Source organism: Caloenas nicobarica, chromosome 12 (assembly GCF_036013445.1).
Source record: "Caloenas nicobarica isolate bCalNic1 chromosome 12, bCalNic1.hap1, whole genome shotgun sequence".
NCBI classification, from domain to species: Eukaryota; Metazoa; Chordata; class Aves; order Columbiformes; family Columbidae; genus Caloenas; species Caloenas nicobarica.
In genome coordinates this window covers 4,965,978-4,986,464 of record NC_088256.1, presented here as the reverse complement: position 1 = coordinate 4,986,464, position 20,487 = coordinate 4,965,978, and the positions used below count along the sequence as shown (strand labels likewise).

At 41.0% G+C, this 20,487-nt stretch overlaps 1 protein-coding gene across 2 annotated transcripts in view; it reads right to left on the bottom strand.

Annotated features, from left to right (window-relative positions):
• GRIA3 (glutamate ionotropic receptor AMPA type subunit 3) overlaps nt 1–20,487 on the bottom strand; it is a 145,978-nt gene that overhangs the window by 57,540 nt on the left and 67,951 nt on the right. For both annotated transcript variants that reach the window (XM_065643717.1, XM_065643716.1), the window contains exons 5-7: nt 6,652–6,705; nt 5,008–5,169; nt 1,243–1,410 (exon numbers count right to left, since the gene is read on the bottom strand). In XM_065643717.1, coding sequence (XP_065499789.1) covers nt 1,243–1,410; nt 5,008–5,169; nt 6,652–6,705 — 384 coding nt within the window. The remainder of the gene's footprint in view (nt 1–1,242; nt 1,411–5,007; nt 5,170–6,651; nt 6,706–20,487) is intronic.

Sequence of the window (20,487 nt, the reverse complement as noted above, 5' to 3'; positions counted from 1 at the left end):
TTGTAATGAAATTCAAATGGACAGCACGAATTCTTTAACTACTGTGAAGGCTGAATTTAATTAACTCCTCTTCAAAAGCATGTAATGCTACATTAGTGAACGTGCAGTTAAAGCATTTGTTAGGAAGTGACATAATGGCATAAAAAGAGCTCTGGCAATGTGAGACTGAACCATCTCTCTCAATCTTAAGAGTGATACAATCTGATTATAACCTTCTATAACTCATTATAATCTTCTGATACAATCCTTCCAATTTGGTAATTGAGAAGAAGTAGTAATTAAGTGTACAAAGACTGACCTAGGATTTGTTCATACCTAACATGGCCTTAATTCTGATCTCACTCACTCCCATTCTATGCCTACATTAATACAATTGATTCTAATAGGTTTGTTTTAGTTATTTGAGCCAGATCAAAAGCAGACATATTCTTGTCTCTTATATCTACAAAAGTGTTATCCAATTTTTCTGGCTGTCACTTGCTATAATACACACAGCAGTCCAAAAAGAGCTACAAATCAACAAAATTAGAGACATAAGTGAGGTAGGATCCAAAGCAGTAACGAGCGTTAGGGATAAAAAATAGGCCATGCAGAAGGTAATCAGGCTGAGTACAAAGTTATGCCAGGAATGATAACTGGTTTGAGGCTAAATTGTGTCAAGGTTCAGGCTGTTGCTGAAATCCAGGAGTATTGCTATGACTGACAACATTTTTTCCACTGCTTTAAACCAGCCTGAGCTGTCTTTTTACTGGCAAATTATCAAAATTGCATACATGTGGTTAAGTTCATAAATACACATATCCCTCCAAGATTTACAATACACATGCTGAGGACCCAGTCTAGTCCTGTTAGTCAGATTTGCAGCCTCAGCCTGACTTTAGAAACCCTCCATACATGTTCGTTTGCCAAGTGGCTCGTGCTCACTCCCATGGGCAGCTCAGGTGTTACGGGGCAGCCCGACTGCAGGTGCTCTGGTGTGGACATTCAGGCACCAGTGCCAGAGGGATGTGATTTTGGCCAAAGTTTGGAGAGCTGATTTGTTATGCCTTGCCCTCTATCAAATATTCTAGCCATCCTTTAGAGTTTGTAATTAAGTTTGGTTTGTTTTTTTCTTGAGGAGCTGAGGCTGTTTGTGTGAGTACAGAAACCCTGTGCACATGGAGGAGGATGCAAGTTCAGTTCCAGCAGAACTGCTGCTGTTGTGGAATATACACTTTCATTAGCTGGTATGTTTGTCCTTACCATTTTCAGAGCTCTTTCTATATCAATTCCTTGGCTCCACGGTACTGCAGGGTTAGCCAGGCAGTCTCCAGCACTACCTCTCCTGGAGACATCCACACGCTGTCTTCGGAGGTAACGGAAAGCCTCTGCTATGACAAGGACTGCATCATGGGTCAGTGCAGACGTATACTAAAATTGATGCAAATAAAATATGGTGACAAACTGCAATCTTAGAACTGCCTCAGGTTTATTAGGTCTAGCTCTTTGGTAAAATACTCTTAGAAGAATCATGCTTGCAAGCTCTTTTGCTTGCTCTCTGTCTTGGCATAGATGCTTTATGTAGTTTAACAATTCCGTCTATTTCAATTAACAAATAAATACATTTTCATTTTGTATAGCACATAGCAGCAAAATAACAAAACCAGTTTACAGTTGCATAAAGTTAAAATTAAATTGGAAGCTTGCTCATCTAAATGAGTTCACTACCAAAGTCTGCAATTCCATGCTGGCCCATACCAATAACAAAGAAGAGCCCATATCTGGGTTTTGTTTGGAGTATTCTTTTTCTTTTTAACAAGATTGCCAAGACAGTTTTGAATTGAAGTTAACGTAAATCATTTTTGTTAGGACCACAAGCCTGATTAAGTGGCATCTGTGGCAAGGAATAGATCAGGTTACTTTTCTTAGAAGACAGCTAGACAAGCAAGTAATCACAAAATACACTTTAGGCATTACGTCTCCTTGGTAATTCCCCACCTGCCTTCTTTTACTCCACGGTAAATCTGAGGAGGGTGGTAAGCTTTATGTTGCAGCAACTCTTCAACAAAACCCCCAGACTCCTTAACTACTTGTTCATGTCGCTGCCAACTTCATCCATTCCTTGTCACATGTACCTGGTGACAGCCCCCAATGCTACAGATTATGTATCACCTATGAAATGTCACGGAGGTGGGGTTTTTTTTCACGTTTTTTCCACATTTCTGTGTTTGTCTGAAAGTTTTTCCCTCTTAGAGTGGCCCAGGCTCTGCACATGACATCCCTGGTTTTCATCAACATTACAGCACACTTATAATTTAAGGGTCTGTGTACAGGAGACCATTTCAACGTGAACATACGGGGAGCAACTGAATGCACTCAAGTGTGTAAGACCAGATTTCAACCTGACCCTTCGTATTTCCATGGTGTTTCTAAAAGAATGAAGAGAAGAAAAAGAGAATGTAAGGGGTATCTGCAAGGCGCACCTGCCCTTCTTTTGGCTGACAGTGTGATGCTGTGGAGCTCCTGGCTCCTGAAGAACCTTACGCTGGAGTTAGTGCCCATGCGTGAATTAGAATGGCAGAAATCCAAGTTTCAACTGCATGTTCGGCTGCTGTCTTTGTGGGTAAGACATATTAAATTCGGAAGAAATTAATTCTATCCTGCACGGCAGGATAGCACAATTGGTGGTCTGTATTTCACAAGAACGTGTATTATCTTACTGCAAGCTCTTCAGTTTGATATAAAGCCTTAGGAAATCTGCACAAAATGAGGTGTGCCTGCATGTGCAGATCAAGAGAATCGTATCTGATAAAAAAGAGTGCAAGGCAGGATTGTGAAGAAGGTTATGCATCAGTCATTCTTGCTGAGTTTTAAATGACAGCTCATAAACTCATAGAGGGTGTGTGGGGGGTGGTTCCTGCTCTGACTGTATCTAGGTACAGGCGCTCTTTTGATACTGCTCACCTTTACCTCTTCCTGTGATGCTTTGCAATGATCATCCTCTCTTTTAGTAAATTAACAAAGGTTATACGTCACATTCCACACAACACTCTAGAATCAGATAGTAATTTTATGCTATTTGTTCTCGTATTAAAAATATTGTAATAGCTGTCCAATCTAGCACTACATAAAACTTACATGCTGCTAATTTTTTCAGCAGACTGCATCAATTGTCAGTAACCTTAATGTAGTCCCTTCCAAGTCATGCCAAGAGAGCTACCTAATTTTCTACTTTATTCGAATTCTACTTATAAATGCATGAGCATGCAAAGAGAAAAAAGAGAGAGAGAGAAGGGAAAGGCTGATAAAATGCAGAATAAATTAAACATCAGGGCTTTAATCTCTAGGCAATTTTATTTCCTAATCAAAAATATTGTACATTAATTTTTAAGTATGCTTTTTGTCTGATTGACAAATACTGTGCACATTTCTATAATGAGCGGTACATTTGTGGAAAGGTAATGTAATCTTTGTGTTTGTAGCATATACTTAAGATTCTTTTTTAAGGATGGAGAATAATTTTTCCCTCAAGGTAAGTTGCTTTCAAGTGGAATAAAATCTTCCCAGGTTAACTTCATATATTTCAGAGCTTTTAAGATTAGTACGATACTTATCAGCGCTTCTGCATCACTGCTAGGAAGCTTTAGAAAGCAGGTCCAAGTCCTAATCAACAGGGAACAATACACTAATCCAAGTTTTATGGGCCTCTGTTTGCTTTTCTTTGCTTCCTCTGAAATGCCAGCAAAGCTGTGGGATAGCTTGGGATTAAGATAATTTTCCTTCCTGACAGAAATCCCAAGGATGGAACATTATGCCTCCAAAAGGCACTGGCCTTCTGGCAGCAGAACCGCATAACTGGTTCCTATTCTGCCTGTAGCCCAACGCAGTGCTATCGCCTGCCCTTGTGCCCCCTCATGCATTGGACTGGACCAGATCTTTTCTTCCCAGCTAGCATTTTATGCTTCCCTGAATTCTGTCTTACTAATATCAAGACGTTACTCCAGTTTATTGGAGTAATTTTGAATTCCAAGTCTGTTCATCATTTTGCACGTTCCCTCCCAAATCAAGCAGGAAAGACATGAACTGTGTCATCAAGGCTGTAGTTCTTAGATAGGTTTGGCTTCCCTGAGACAGTCAGGATACATGATGTGGAGGACTGGACTCTGGGAGTGACAGAATTTAAGGCACCCTAATCCACCAGCAGTCCCAGGTTTTATTCACTGGTGCACATTGATGAAAAAGAACAGGCCCCACCAAAAGAAGAAGATAAAGAAGGAAGGTAATAGGAATATTAATAATATGCAGTGGTCCTAGAAGATTTTATGACTTCCATCACTGGACAGAGTATCCTTGATACTCTCCTGGACTGGACAGTGAATAGCATTCTCCTCTACTATAGAGATGTTGAGGCATAAAAAATCTGGGGTGATATTAACAGGTTATGAGTCTCCTAATAACAATAACCTTTAGCTCACCTGATCTACGTCAGTTTTGGTGAACCTGGGACTTTCATTCAAAAAAATCTGGAAAATTGTATTGGTTGCGGATATAATATCCAGAGTGTTTAAGGACAGGACAGTGGTGCAAAATAACAGGTTTGATTGTGAGGGCAACTGTCAGCAGTGACTAGGAGGTGGCAGTGGCTCCTCAGTGAATCCCAAGCTACTTTATTTTGCACATGAAATTCTCCATCGGCATTAACATGGACTAGTAATCCACAGCTTGTATCTAAAAACTAACTCAAGGAGGTCAAGTTAAAAGTTTTTATATCCACTGTACAATGACAGGATTCGCAAGACCAAGCCTCAGCCTCTGAGGAACTCCCACCACGGGGGACACTTGTGTCCAACTAGCAGCCTCTGCCTCCTCCTCTCTTCTGGAAGGGCAGTGAATGTTGCAACATAATCTAAGTAGAGATCAATACCATATACACACCTGGGGTTAAAAAACCCAACAAAATCAAAACCAAAAAACCGAAACAACCCAACAAAAAATTGTTAAAAGCAACTGTCACGGTAAAATAAATACCTTTAATGGCGAGTTTTTGGCTTCAGGGAATTCTCTTTCATCAAGCCTCACCCAGCGTTGCAGAAACTGTTGAACCATTGGGTTTTCGTTATTAACAATCTGGAATCCAGTAATGTTGGCACCTCCGTGCATTACTCTCTCCAGAACAATGTCTGTGAATCCCTGGGAGGACACATGTAGAACACAAGAATCATTGCCATCCAAAGTCCTTTTACTTTGGCTCAATTTACCTACTGCAAGGGCAGCACAAAAGAAACTGCTAATTTCCCTCTTGGTAGCTGAAAATATTCTACCAAGGAGACAATTAATAACGCAATTGGGATTGTGATAGTGGCATAGAACAGAGATTAAAATGTCTTATTTTCAGACCTCTGAGGTAGAAAACTGCCCTGTCGTGTTTTGGCAACGTGGCATATCATATTCACTGGTCAGAAAGAAAACAGTGGCGAAAGTTGAAGTATTATTTCCTATTTTCTCCACGTGACGGTGGAAACTGGTCAAAGACCTCAATCCCATTTGTACAGCAAAGTGCACAAGAAGGTTCAGCGCCGGGAGCAGAAAACTGCTCAACACCCACATTGTTCCGCAGAAGCAAAGCGCACACCCCTTGCCAGGCAAGTTCTCCATCACAGCATCACTTAACATTTCACTCACAAACATAACGGTATGATTCTCTCCCACTCTGTTGTTATTTATACCTGAGGCAGCAAATTGGCGTCTTTTTGATTAGTATGATTTGATTGCAGTCATGTTTATCTGAATGTCAATGGTTACACATCCTAAGAGGCAACTCAGCATAAGAACCCCTGTATTTCTATGCACACGCTAATCAGTAGAGATCATGACTGGTTCTTATAATGCAAGATGACACATCTTAAAGTCATACAGTACTTATACTAAATAAAGATATCTTAAAATTTGTCTTTTCTGCTTTAATCACACCAAAACATCGATAAAGAGAATCTTCTACTGAATGGGATTTCTAACTTGAGAGTTTTGGAAAAACATTTTTCCAGTCACAGTAGGCACAGAACACGCTGCAGGATCAACTACAATGTAACACTTTTTCTAAGGAACTCTAGCAGATGGTGTTTCAAAGACATCATAAACATCTCTCAAAGTCAATTCTAGAATCCAGAACAGGCTCTGATACAGATAAAAATGTGCAGTCTTGTCCTGGTAGGTCAACACATAAGCAGGCACAACTCTACAGTCTGAAATGCAAAAGAACAGCTAAACAGCCTGGCTGGTTTACTTGATGGAATTGTTCTAATACACAGCTTTTTATCACTTATTTGATAAACAAATATGTAACAATTAAAAAAAAATTCATTTCAAATATGTTACATAGAAGATTATGGTTACCCTGTGTCTTATTTATGAGGATACAAATTAGTGGAAAACAGATAATTAAATGATTATTTTAAAATTAGTAGAGGATATGAGATTCTTAGACAAAAGAAAGACCATAATTGAGTACAAACGACTATAAGATACAATTTCTAGTATTTACTGAAGTAATTTCTCAAAATCCAAGACCTCACCCATGCATTGCCTCTTTTGCTGATTGAAGTTGCCACAACCTGAACAGAATATATTACCCTCTAAAACTTAGCTATGCTTGTAATGAAGAAAAGCTCTTACCAGGTTAGCTAACATGTAGTGATAGCCTCTAGAATGTTTGCCGAGGATTACAACCTGTGAGGAGAAAAATTACATATTATTCGGTTGTAACAGGATGACCCTTAGCCAGTGGAAAACAGCCAGAGAATATTTTGGAAGTCATCTATGCCCAATCCACGGGCAGCACGAGCGTTACAGGTCTGTGGCTTTGCAGACGTGATGCAGTCATTTGAGTTTTCGAAGCACAGGGGCAGAGAACAAAGAATAACCCCCCGGCTGAGCAGCCTCCGCTCGCGGACGTGACCTTACCTGGCAAACTCACCCCAGTGATCGCAGCGACGCCCCTGCTGACCACGTTAATTTTAGTTATCGGTTCAAGTATTTCTGCTCTGAAACGAGGTAACGCTCTATCAACCCACTTGGTAAACTCCTGTTTCCTTCGTTCCGTGGTTGTGGAGTGCCTGAGGGGCCCGGCCCCTTGCTGTGTGCATTCGGCTGTACGGGCACAGCGGGGCTCGGTGGGTTCCAGGTTGTACAGGGGGTTTCCTGCCATGAGAACCCTGGCCAAGTCGTGCCATACGTGAATGCTTAAATTCCTAAAGCAGAGACCTTCATTGACAGCTTTCAAAAGGCCTGAAAACTTGCTGCTTCCAGTGCATCTAAATGGACGCATCTGACCTTACACGTTTCGTCAAAATTTACTCTAAATGCGATATACATTCCACCAAACCAACACCTCCTGCCTTCCCTGACCCCACTTGGGTATCCCTCTGTACAAATGGAGTCATTAGATGTACCCGCTAAGAGACAAAACAGCAGCAGGAGGAACTGAGCAGCTGGATCCTGTCAGGGTAACGGGAAGAGTGGAGACGGCACTGCCGGGCAAGTGCAAATTCTGCCACCCTGTGTGCTCGTCCCCACGCCAGTGACACTGCTTTTGCAGAAAGGAGTCAAAACCACGCTTCTCATGTCTATGCAGCTGGCTGCTGGCTCACCAGCCATACCCCTTGTGCAAGATTATGCCACTGCACTTAGCACCATTCCCTTGCCTTCAGGTTGTAACCTCAGGAACATCCACCCAGTCCCACAGCCATCAGGTGGGAAAATGTCCAGCAGTAACCAACAATTGTGGCGCTTACATGTGTGCCAGGACAGAATCAAGCTTACCCAGACTAACCTGGCTAAACTAATAGAAGTTAAAAATAACAAATATAATGCTGGCGATCCACAAGTGTATCACTGACTATATCATATGAGCAGCTCAACTGAACAGATGATGCGCTTTGATGGAGAATCATCTGCAAATCTATACACTCCATACTAACGTACTTCTCCATGGTCACAAATACACTCTCCAAATGCCGTACTCTAAAAGACATCTTTTCAATATGACCACTTACATCTTTGCTAAAAACAGATGACATTTGAGTCATTGACTTTAGACATGCTGCTGAGCCTGTTAAAGTTCTTGATCAAATTACTAAGTTCCCAATTGCCTCTTTGGGTTGTCTTGTCCTTAATAGATGCTATTTCTTTTAAATTCACATTTAATTCTGTAGGAATTTGCATACTTTCCATAGTCTGAAAATAAATTGCTGTTCAGGTCCTCTTGAGAACTGTATGTACACTCTGTTGGTAGGAAGCATCTGCTTTCCTACACTCACATTTGTTTTCTATGGAAATGTGCAGGCTTCCCTCAGATCATCTGGTGTGCATGCTATTTGCATACCGAATTCTCTGTATGTTTTAATTTCACCTTAAAGGCGGTGATTTACTTTTAAAAGCTTGGAGACAAAGAACTTATTTAACAACAACACTACTCTTTATCATTTTAACCTTAATAACAAATAAGGAAGCTTTTACATTTCTATCCAGAAATGTGTTTATTTAAGAGAAAAACACCACAACAGATGAAGTCAGAGGCTGTAAGAAAAACATACGTGGAGCTGCTACAGGCATCAGGAGCAATACTGCAAATAGGAAATGTAGGACTCATTAGCATAGATTGGACTCAACTTCTTTCTCATCTGTTGTCATGTCTCCAAAATGACCAGAAATAGTTCTGTTGAGTCCCTTAAAGAGGTCCAGCGTACTACAGTTAAGCTTTAATTCATAAAGCATCTTTCAGAACTGACCTGCCAGCATTTCTACTCACGCAATCAACCATGCTAGCTCATAATTATTTAACTTGATTAACAACATTTTTAAAATTCACAACACACGCTGCCCTATGTCTTAACACACACAACTCTCCCTCTCCCTTACTTTCCACCCTCTACCAACTGTCCAGCGTCTTGAACGGAGCTGCTGGATTATCGAGCCCAGCAGGAACTATCACAGACACCAGTGCTATTCCCAGGGGAACGAAGGGATGGATAAAGCTTTTTTATAAAGAAGGAAAACAGGAGTATAACAAATAAATCTCATCAACTGCTTATATATTGTGAAGCTTATATAGAAAGTGGGATATTGAATAGTGGTGGTGAAAAGAAAGCTGGGATTACAGGACAAGGATTTCACAGAGCTACATGTCTTTGCTAAGTTTCACATCCGAGACTTAATATTGCTTTCACCTTGACTGAGAAACGAGCTTATAAGACTTCATACTGAACAAAGGAAGAGGGAAAAAAAATGCCTGGAAACTATCATGAATAATTCAGATCTCTGATCCCACATAATTCTTGTCTTGTAGAGAAAAAGATCATAATGTCAGTTTTGATATAGAATCGAATAAAGTTTGTATTTTTAATTAACTCTTCAGATATTTCCAATTAATTAAGATAAAATCTAGAGGGAACATAATTGAAATGTATCTGGTTTTAAAATAAAAGTCGAATCTGCTGGCCAGCACCAGGCTTACTGGAAGTATAGACCTATATGCCAGATTTGAGAAATTAAGTCAATATTGCCAATTTTAGTTCTTCATTTGCCTGGGGAAGTTATTTTTGAATGAAAGCATAAAGACAACTTGGCTTCCACTGCATCAGCCAGCACGATAATAAATAGGCAACTACAATTTTTTGCCTTAGCTTTTACAATTTTGTTAGAGTTTTGGAAGATAGCATTAGAGAAATGAACTTGCTCATATTAAATTGGTATGGAGCATTGTGATATTTCTAAGGCAATAATGATGATTCTCTCATGATGTAGTTCAAAGGACACACACCACCTAAGAGGAAGGACAGTGAAGAGGAAGCAAAATAACTTTAATACTAACCTCACAATTATTCCGTCACCTTTTGACTTACTCCCTACTCAAATTACAGCCACAGCTAATTCCTGGTCTACAACAGGGATCTGTCCTTTGGCTATGAAAACTGAATGTTGGACTTAAGGGTGAAGAGAACATTATGGGGAGACTGGTGAACTCTTGGATGAAAGTCAAGGCAGGGAAGCCATTCTTAACAGCAGTGATGGAGACAGACCTGAGCGTTTCGTTGGAATATTTCTCCGAGGACCTGATGAGGAACTAGAATGGTAAGAACAGAGTGTAGAGGTAAACAGTAGTAACAGACTAGAGGCAAGGAAAGAATGGGTTAACGAAAGACTGTGGACTCAAAAGAAATCAAGCAATGGAATATCAGTTCAAGTTTGGTAGGTGGGACTGAGAATTCATATTTTCTTTTAAAAATACCAATGGTTTGTCTCCGATCAGTAAAAGGGAAAGCTAATTTTTCTTTTATGGATGGAAGAAATCACAGAACGGGTGAGGTTGGCAGGAGCCTCTAGGAATTGTCTATTCCAACCCCTAGCTCACAGCAGAGGCAGCTAGAACTGCTCAGACCTGTGTTCAGTTAGGTTTTGAGGTTCCACAAGCTCTTTGGGCAGCTTGTTCAAATGGGTGACCACCCTCACCGTAAAAATTATTTTTCTTAGGCTTAAACAGCATTTCCTGAGTTTCAGTTTGTGGCCTTGCCTCTTGTCACTGGTCACTGTTGAGACCCTGAAACTCAGTGAGACTCTCCAGGAAGAGTCTGGCTCCATCTTCTTCATTCCTTCCCACCAGGTATTTGCAGATGTTAATAATATCCCTCTTGAGCTACCTCCTCTCCAGGCTACGCAACCCAAGTTGTCTCAGCCTTTCCTTATATGTCAGATGCTCCAGTCCCTTAATGGTCATCGGGACCCTTCACTGGACTTGCTCCAGGATATCCATGTCTTTCCCATACTAGTGAGCCCAGAACTCTACAAGGCACTTCAGGTGCGGCCCCACCAGCCCTGAGGGGAAGGATCACCTCTATTGACCTGCTGACCGTGCCAATCCCATTGCAGTCCAGGATGCTGTTGGCCTCCTTTGCTGTGAAAGTGCAGTGCTGGTTTGTGCTCAACTTGTCTGCCAGGACACCGAGATGCTTTTCTGCAGAGCTGCTTCCCAGCCAGGAAGCCTCTGCCCAGTCTGTACTGGTGCACAGGGTTATTCTTTTCTGAGTGCGGGGCTTTGCATTGCCCTTTGCTGAACTTCATGAGGTTCCTCTCTGTCAACCTCACCAGCCTGTCAAAGTATTGCGGCACAACCACATCAAACACTCCTAATTTGGTATCATCTGCAAAACTGCTGAGAGTGCACTCCATCCATAACCTTCAGATTATTAACAGAGCGCTTAAACCCCCTTAGGGTACACCAAGCAGTAACTGGCCTCCAGCTGGCCTCTGTGTTGCTGATCGCAACCCTCTAAGCCCAGCAGTTTAGTCCGATTTAAATCCACCTTACTGCCTTTGTGGGCTTTGATTTTCAAAAATCATTGAAAAACACAAGCTAAGAGGAAATGTTTGCACTTTTACCTAGAGAAGTAGCTATCACAATTTTGGCAGCAGTGAAAAGAAAACTACCATGTCCAATTAATAGCCATTTGGAGCTCATCTTCCCTTCATTTAAATCCATTACCATCTGGTCAGTTTAGTCTGGTTAATCAAAGTTATTTATCATCCTTTATTTACAAATGAAAAAAGAAAGAAAAAAAACCAGATCACAACAGTACAAACTATCTCATCTACAGCTCAAAACTCCAATATTTTATGAGTCTATTAGATCTTTCCATAACATAAAATACTGGTGCTGACAGATAGTATTGCCACAAAGAAGGTCTAAAGATTTTTACTGTGCTTTTCATACCTGACAAGTGGCAGAAATATGCCACTTGAATGGAATGATAGGCAGAGATCTGACCTGCTGCAATGTGTCTTTCCATTTCAGCCATATCTGGGAACAATAAAGTAGTTTAACTCAAGAACTCATCTTTCCTAGGTTTTAAAAAAGACAGCAGGAAAAATGAGATTTCCTGTAAGATCAGAGTAAATAAGGATTTTGTTGTCTTTGTTGAGGTTATTCATGCATTAATTTGGGTTCCACTTTTCAAAAAGCCCACATTTAACTTTAAACATTTCTACTGATTTATAAGTACACGTGTAAGATTCTGAAGACGGAAGAGCTTAGCTACCTCCAGCGGAGCAGCATTGTGTCTTTATAGCTTACTATAGAAATACAGTTATCACACCTTTGGCTTCAAAGCAGTGTGCCAATGCCAGGTGTGATGGCATGATTCTTTCCTTCCAGCAGCAAACTAGCAAAATCGATAAATGGACTCAGGTCTGAAAAAATGTCAATAGCATCGTCAGGATCAGCTATTACCGTTGATTGCACTTCATGGAACAGTCCGGATAACAAGCCCTTGCTGCCTCAAGCATGGCAACAACTGTCTGGCAAGCCTAAATCACTGCGGAGCACACTGTCTTCTCTCCTGGGTATCAAGTCAGGTGTTTTCTAGTTTCTACCCCTATTGATGGCATTTCTGTTTTGAGGATGGAATTACTCAAGCTTACCCCAGATCTGAGCAGCTCCTGCCTGATATTGGACTGAACGACTGAAAAGTTGTGCCCTGTGATGCAGGACCCTATTGAACCAGCGGCACTGCCCGATTTGGTCTGCAGGACACACTTAGGAGAGGAACTGAGTAGCAGGGTGACAGCCCAATTAGTTCAATAAAAGCTGAAGTCAAGGCTCAAAAAGTTCTTGTCAATATGTCAGCAAGGATGTTTAGCTCAACTTCAGTGGCATCTGCCATGTGCCGCATCTTGGCTCTGCTTCTACCGCTCAAGAAAAGGAAAAACTGAAGAAGCCCTTGGGCTGGAGAACTGAGTCCTCTCCCTGGCCGCCCCTGACCCTGCAGACCCACGGGCCTTGCAGCCCCTGCTCTTCAGTTCTTGGGGTCTCTGCAGTCTTAACAGCCATGTACGTACCTTCTAAGGTGTCATCATGTCGGCAAAGGTGCAACAGCATCTGACAGCCATACATAATCATTCCTCACCACGTTTACTTTGCACAGCTCACCCTTGTCAAGTAAATTTTCTAGATATGAGTAGGATAAATAGCAGGAGAACAGAAAATAAAAGCTCTCCTGAAATGTGAACAGGATTTTCCTCATCTAACCAGATGTCACAGTAACAATAAGATCCCTTTTCACCTCAGTAGATCCATTGTAATGTATGTTTGCAGTGCCCACACTCCTGTTTTCCAATACACACGCACGCTCCTGCAGAAAAAGTGAGGTCCTTTCGAGGATTATGAACACTATATAAGGCTTGATCTTCCCTGAGTAAACTTAGAAAAAATAGCTTTTTCGGTGGCATGATTTTGTCTCTTTCCATCACACCAACACCACCGGCACCTACGTATGAGGTTCCAAAGGAACCGCAGTCCTGTGGTGGCAAAACATACATGACAACTAGTGGTGGTCTGTCACAGCCAAACCAAGTGATACTTGTCCTGCCTTTAATTCCACAGAAACAAAGCCACTTCCACATTCCGTAGAAATGGCTTCTCTCAGACAAAGGGTCAAAACGCCATGACTGTAACTGTAGTGCAAACCCAGGGAAGCCAATTTATTTCTTCACTTAGTATTAATGGGATGGGAATCTGGCCACCAGGGATTGTGATGCTGTAAAATATGCAGTAAACAACGATTTCATTTATATGAAGAATGAGTACTATATTAAATTTGAGTTAAATATTAAATGAAGAATGTATTAAATATTAAGATGAGGATTCTACACACGTACTACTTGTTGCAGATAAAAATAACTGCATATACAGTTGAGATGAATTCATCCACCATTTCAGAGGCTTCATGTCCTTTAGCGAATGTCACAAATCCATACACAGTCCCAATTGCTGGATTTTGTATTTTTGCGCAGTATGTGGATCTAAGAATTTTACTTCCATGCGACTGCCACCTTGTACATTTGTGACTGCACCTCATAACCAAATTCCTACTTTCCTCTATAGCACAGCAGCAAGAAAATTTGTTTTGGCTTGTAAAACATTCTTCAAACAGCTTTTGGCTCTTCTACAATGTATCTCTCATGGGAGATTATTTTCTAGAGAACAGGAATCTCCTAGCAGAAGAGGACAAAAATATGCATGGTGGAAGCCGGGATCTGAGATGCCCCTGATGCATTTTATTGAAGTTTCTCCCTCTCCGGTCCCCTTCCGGTGCCCTCCTCTCCCTTGCTTCTCTCCCTGACGACAGTCACATCAAGAGTGAAATTCTACTTTCATGCCATCTTCAGATAGATGATGGTTGTGCATGTTAGTCCTTGGAGGGTAATTAAATGCAGCATCTCAAAGTGGAATTGTACTTCGTTCTTCCCTCCATATGGCTAAACTTTCTTTTCCCATAACTAATCTGACATTTTCTGATTGTGTACTGGAATATGCATTTAATTTGCGCACAAAAGGCTACATCGGGAATTACTTAGAAAAAAACCTACAAACTGCAAGATAGGTTCTGAAGGCAGGATACTTTCTCCTAATTCCTTTCATTGTGATGTTTTCTGTGAATGTTCTGTGCCCTGAAACAATTTTCCTAAATTCATTTTCCTTGGTGTGACTTCGCAATATTGTCAGATTAATGAATCTGTTCGCACAGTTATTGTTAAAGGACATATTCTACTGCAAAACATCAGACCCTGGAGGACACTGAGATGAAGAGTTTTACGATCCCTGGTAGCAGACATTGATAATCACAATTATTTACTCTTTAAGCTGAATAAAATTAATTAAATAAACTTTTCTTTGTAGCAAAATCTCTTCTTTGTTTAGACAGATGAGAACAGTGTTATATCTCTCAGGACCACATCTCTCTTCACAAATCACATCCTTCAATACAAAGACCTTCACATTAAAATGAATCAAAACTTCAACCCTTGAAGTTATTTCACTAAACACAAGATCAGCTATAGAGGGTTGTTACAATCATAACAAAAATTCTTTGTAGTGTATGAAAGGGATACTCAAAATGGCCGAGACCTTTACCTCTTATTTTGCCAAGATATTCTGAAGAGAAGATACGTGTTCCCAGAGAGCTTCCTTTAAGAGATGTGTTGTAGAAATTTCTAGTTAGTGAAGTTTTTAGCTTCTTAAGTGAGATTAATAAAGTAAAAATCCAGTTGTGTTCTGAAGGAATTTTTGCAGTTGTATTTATGGGAAGTAAATTACTTAATTAAATATGTTACTCTCCAGCAAGTGATTTCCATATATAGGTCATTTTAAGAAGGAGATTATATTTTACTTGTCTATGCAGTTCTAGTAAATGCTTTGAGAAATATCCTCCCTTGAGAAATATTCATAATGGAGTGGTTTCACATCCATGGTAATTTCACAGAGGTACCAGTACTTTCTCAAGCCTCTGTGAAATCTTAAGTTCAAAACTCGCCTGAAATTCTACAGAGAGGCTTCAGATCTCACAGAAAACAACTAAAACCCAAATGTGCACAGGAAATTTCAAATCACAATAAGCTTTCTATATTGAGCACCAGAATTGCTTTTGACACCGACAAACCGTGCTACAGTACGCCCCTCATGGGTTTCATCCTCTAGATCTGCTGGTTCAGTGTTCTGCCCTCCTCTTTCTTGGCCCTAACCCTTCTCAGGTCAGACACTACCAGAAGGTCAGCAACCGTGACAGAAAATCATAGAATCATCTTGGTTGCAAGAGACCCTCAAGATCATCGAGTATGTTCTCTGATCTGACACAATTTTTTGGTACGATGTTCAAAAATTTCTTGAGTCTGAAGCTTTTAAATGCACTGTTGTCATCAAAGCTTGAATAACTTTTTTGAAGACAACTGATTTGGTAGTGGATTTGGGACTCTGCAACTTCTGTTTCTCTACATGGATCTTCCAAAGAGTCCAGGGGAACTGAAATTCCTATTAGCTGACAGGAAAGGTACACAGAGAAAGATCCTCACAATATTCTGTCTTCCTACTGCTTCTGATAAATTCTGAAATATTCATCTGTCTTGTATCTCACCCTGTCAAGGGCCACTCTTGTCCACCAGTCAAGGTCCTGTGGAAATACGTCTTCTGCTGCTTAAGCCTCAGTTCACCACCTCTCAGAAGAGACACGAGGTTTTGCTAACCTGCGAACTATGAACCACTGCTACTCCAGAGAGCCCAAAAGAGCAGGAATTTATGTTAACAGCTCAGATGGGTGAGCTTCACAGTAACCATCACGTGCTTTTCACTGACACACAACCACCTTTCCCTAGCGACATTCATGGTTAAATTTCCTTCAATCTGCAAAGCAACCAGCTCCTATCGCACATAACATGGTCCCAGAACAATAATATCCCCATTTTTAACTTGACATGTGCTATCTTTACTCATGGCCCCACCTCGCTTCTCAGCACTTGTGGATGCTCTCATTGTAGACCTACAAGTCCACACTGGGTATAGTAAAATCAGCATTATCCAAACTGACTTCCACACTAGCATCCTTTGCTAAGTTCCACAACACCTAAAGTCACTTTCACAAAAACTATTAATAATAGTAATCTTACGTTTATTCTTCCTCTTCCAAACCTGCAGGAATCACAAATGCTTCAGCACTGTCACACAGTTTGAAAGCATATCCGCATCGCTAACGAGCAGCTATTCAGTGACCTTTGCATCGTGTGCCTCATCCCCGCGACACAGGAGATAATATCTAACTGTCCTTTTTGGCTTTATATGCTGTGAAACTGTATGTTGAATGTTCTTAAGAGTACACTCTTGCAATCACAGACCAACATAAACAATTTTCCCACAGGGAAAATGAAACTCCTTCAGAGTTAGCTGCCAAAATATAAAAGGATGTTTACCCATTGGAGGAAGAGAAGAAGAAATCAGGTAAACTGAGGAACATAGTTTTAATTTTGAAAATACATAAATTTCCCATTTTCTCCACACCTCCCATCACCATGTCAGAGTAAAATCCCAGTATTATTCCCTGGAATTGAACAAGAGTAATTGGAAACAGAATTCTGCTTATATAAACCATTACTGCATGTCAGGATCACTTCAAACTATTATTTAGATATAACCCAGAAGTGTCGCAGTAATTCAGTCCCAATGCTCACATGAGAATGTTTTGGAAGGGGTTTTGTACTGCAGAGCACTGCCTTCAAGCAGACCCAAAAATACTGAATAGCAGCCATTCTTTTTTTTTTTTTTTCCTTCTTTAGAACATTTCCTTTCCTTTTTAAATGCCATATGAAATTTAAAAAAAAAAACACACAAAAAACCCCCCAAAACCAAACAAACAAACCCCCACCCCCAAAAAACAACAACAACAAAAACAACTCCGAAAAAACAAAAACAGTGCAACCTCCTCTAGAAAAAACAAGGTTACATTTTCTTATGCTTTCTATCACAAATGGAATTTTACTGTGACTAGAATTGCATTCAATTTTCTCTTTTCAATGCTTTGAAGGAGTTTGAAAGGTTTATTCTGCTTCACTATAAACAGCACTCTGCAATATTCCCCATATAACTTGGTGCATAAACCATGAACCAAAAGAGATTACAAAGAGTTAATTTATTTTTACTAGACTTAGCCTATGCAGCAGGGAAGCCGTTTTACTCATATGAGGTAATAAAGTTGCAGCAATATTTCTCCTTTCTGATTCTTTACGTACATTCTCCCAGGATAGAAGATACTCGGGGTATTTTTAAGGGTCTATGTATATTGTTGACAATTTTATTCATTATACGTTTTGGAAGAACAAGCTTCCAGCAGTACATACGCCATTATATCTATACACGCACACCCATGGTGTGACACAAACAAATTTAATTTGGTAACACGGGCTTTTTTATAATTGGAAACACTAACTTTCTCTCAAATTGTTATGCTGTTTTCCACCTTACTGGTTGAATACTGTGAGATGAGTTTGAGGTTTAGTTGATGACTTATAGGGTCTGATTCTTTATAAATTTAGCCCAGCTATCCCTGGTAGCTTTCATCTGCTCCACAGAGGCCAGTGGAATTGCACTGGAACAAGAGCTAGGAATCACGTATGAATGTATAATCACCAGCAGTGAGTGATTTGCACTGGGGTGGTACTTTGCCATATTATGGCCAAATTCAAGCCATCTGCAGCCCAGAGCAAATGCACCCTAGCTCTGGATTCACACCTGGGGACCTCATATTTAGGGACTTCCCTCTGCAAGGCTGTATCTTCTATACTACATCACCAGCATCTGGGCTAAAGAAGCCCAGTGGGGTGGTCCCCACTCTGAAAATCTTGCTATCTGAACCGTAGTGTAGCAGTGCTCTACAAAATGCACTTGGGAGCATCCTGGTGCATGAGGGGGCCTGAAAAGCCCCAGTGGTTCTCTTCCTCCCCCGGATACGTGATTCATATCACACCGAAGCCATTAGTCCCGGCTTAGTCAGCTGTGAAAAAAAGACAGAGGCTCTTGTGCGGCTTTTCTTTTACTGAGTTAGGACTTCTTCCCTTGTAAATGAACTTATGAGGCAGCAGAACTATCACGCTGTCTCTGGTGATGTACAACGCCTGTTTGCACAGTGGTATTGTGCTATTACTATTCATTTTGATAGTGTGTTTCCTTCCTCTCCACGCAGTTGGTTCATCTGAATTGTCGCCAAGATGGTTGCCTTGGAAACTAATTAAGGAAAGTCTTTGGTTAGAAGCAGAATTTCAAGCATTAAACTATTTGAGAGACAGATGCAGAAATTAAGGTAATGTCTGCAAAGATGAAAGGGTTTATCCTTTATATGGAGAAGAAAGAACCACATTAAATGCTAGGACTGTAACAAAGCAACTTCTATACAGGGGCTTAGAAGAGGTGAAAAAGATTCCCAGAGCTATTAGGGATGGGGAGATGGACAAATACAGTGGGACAAAAAAACCTCGGGTTTTTTGCTCAACCAAAACATGTTGAGCAAATCCCAGCCAGCTCTCCCTTTCCCCCAAATACTCTGTATCTTTAAAAGGCTTCTAGTGAATGTTGTTTTTGAGAAATACCACTACACCTAACAAAAGACCAAATCCTTTCCCCACAGTCCAGGTATGGCATGAGGAGCATCAGCGTGTACATTTGCTTCCAAAGTACATCAAACGCAGGAGTGAGAGGTTATCGCAAACGGGCCTCAGGCTCAACTTTTCGACTGAGGCTGTCAACAAGGGCAGCAATTAGTGCCAGCTGCAGAAGTGGCTCACACGATGTGGACACAGGCTAAATAATGAGTGGGACCCCCAGAGGGCTTTCTAAGGGCAAACACGCATCCACAAATTCTGTGCGCTGAAAAGCCACAAAAGCGAACTATGCGGCAAATTGTGCTTGTACAACTACCTATTAACTGAGGTTCAAAGCAAATACAGTCCCTCTATGAGCACAATGGTATCAATTTAAATATTGTCTCCAGGATAATGCTGAGGATAACGGTTGACTCCTTGTAGCAGCATAACTGAGAACAGATTTCGGTTCTCTGTACATTTAATGGCAATGCAGAGGCTGCCACATAAATATGCCTATAACTGCATAAAAGCATACTACAAAAGCTGTGGTAAAAATACGCAAAATATCTCAAGCAGATGCATGTGTGTGCATTGGTGTGTGCATTTATATCCCATGAATTAGCATAAAACATAAAATGAGTAATTGCTACTATCACAGAAAAATAAAAACTCTAATGGTGACTTCAGGTTCATATGCCTCTGGCATAAGAAACCAGAGTTGCTTGGCAGCGGTCTTCTCCATACAGCAGCTTGCACATTTACGGTGAGGCATTTTGTATTAATTATTACTATTACTGATCAGATACATTTAAAACTGGGCTTTAATGTCTTTCGAACACTTTTAAGCTTTGTGTGCCATTACCTCAGCCATTCTGCAGGATGACTAATACTCTGTTAAATTCCCACCATTTGGAACCTGCCTTGCTTTATGAAGTCTGGATGACGGCTTTGGAGAGGCACTACTATTTACATGCTAGAAATTCTCTCCTCAGGTATGTGTGAAATGTGCTGTATGTGGGGCAGATTAACCCAAGATGTTACTTCTCTCTGCTTTAGCAATCCGTCTTTGGCCCTTCATTAGTTTTACAGCTGACAGGAGCAGGCCCTTCAAGACAGATACGGCTGTCGCTTCTGACATATACCCATTTCTTACTTACCTTCCGTTACCTGCAGTCCTGAGGGTGACGGACCTAAGTAATTCCCTTTTCCTTCCCACACACCCATACGAACCTGCGAGCTGCTCAGACTCCCTGGATGTGAAGGGAAAGAAGTGACCTTTCGCGCTGCCTTAGATCCTGGTTTCGACAATACTCACAGGCACCTAATGAAGAAATGCCTTTAATTTTAAGTTTCTAGTTCACTGGAAACATAAAAACGGACTCTATCAGTTTCTCAGTGAAGTTCCACAGCGCTGCACATGTCAGATACTCTCTTGGGGCCACAGCTGAACCCCCTGCTCCGCTCTGCACAGCTCCATGCAGGGGACAACGCTGGTCGGTGACACGGCCGTGGCACCGAGGCCGGGAGGACACGGCGCAGCAGAGGACGTGGCATCTC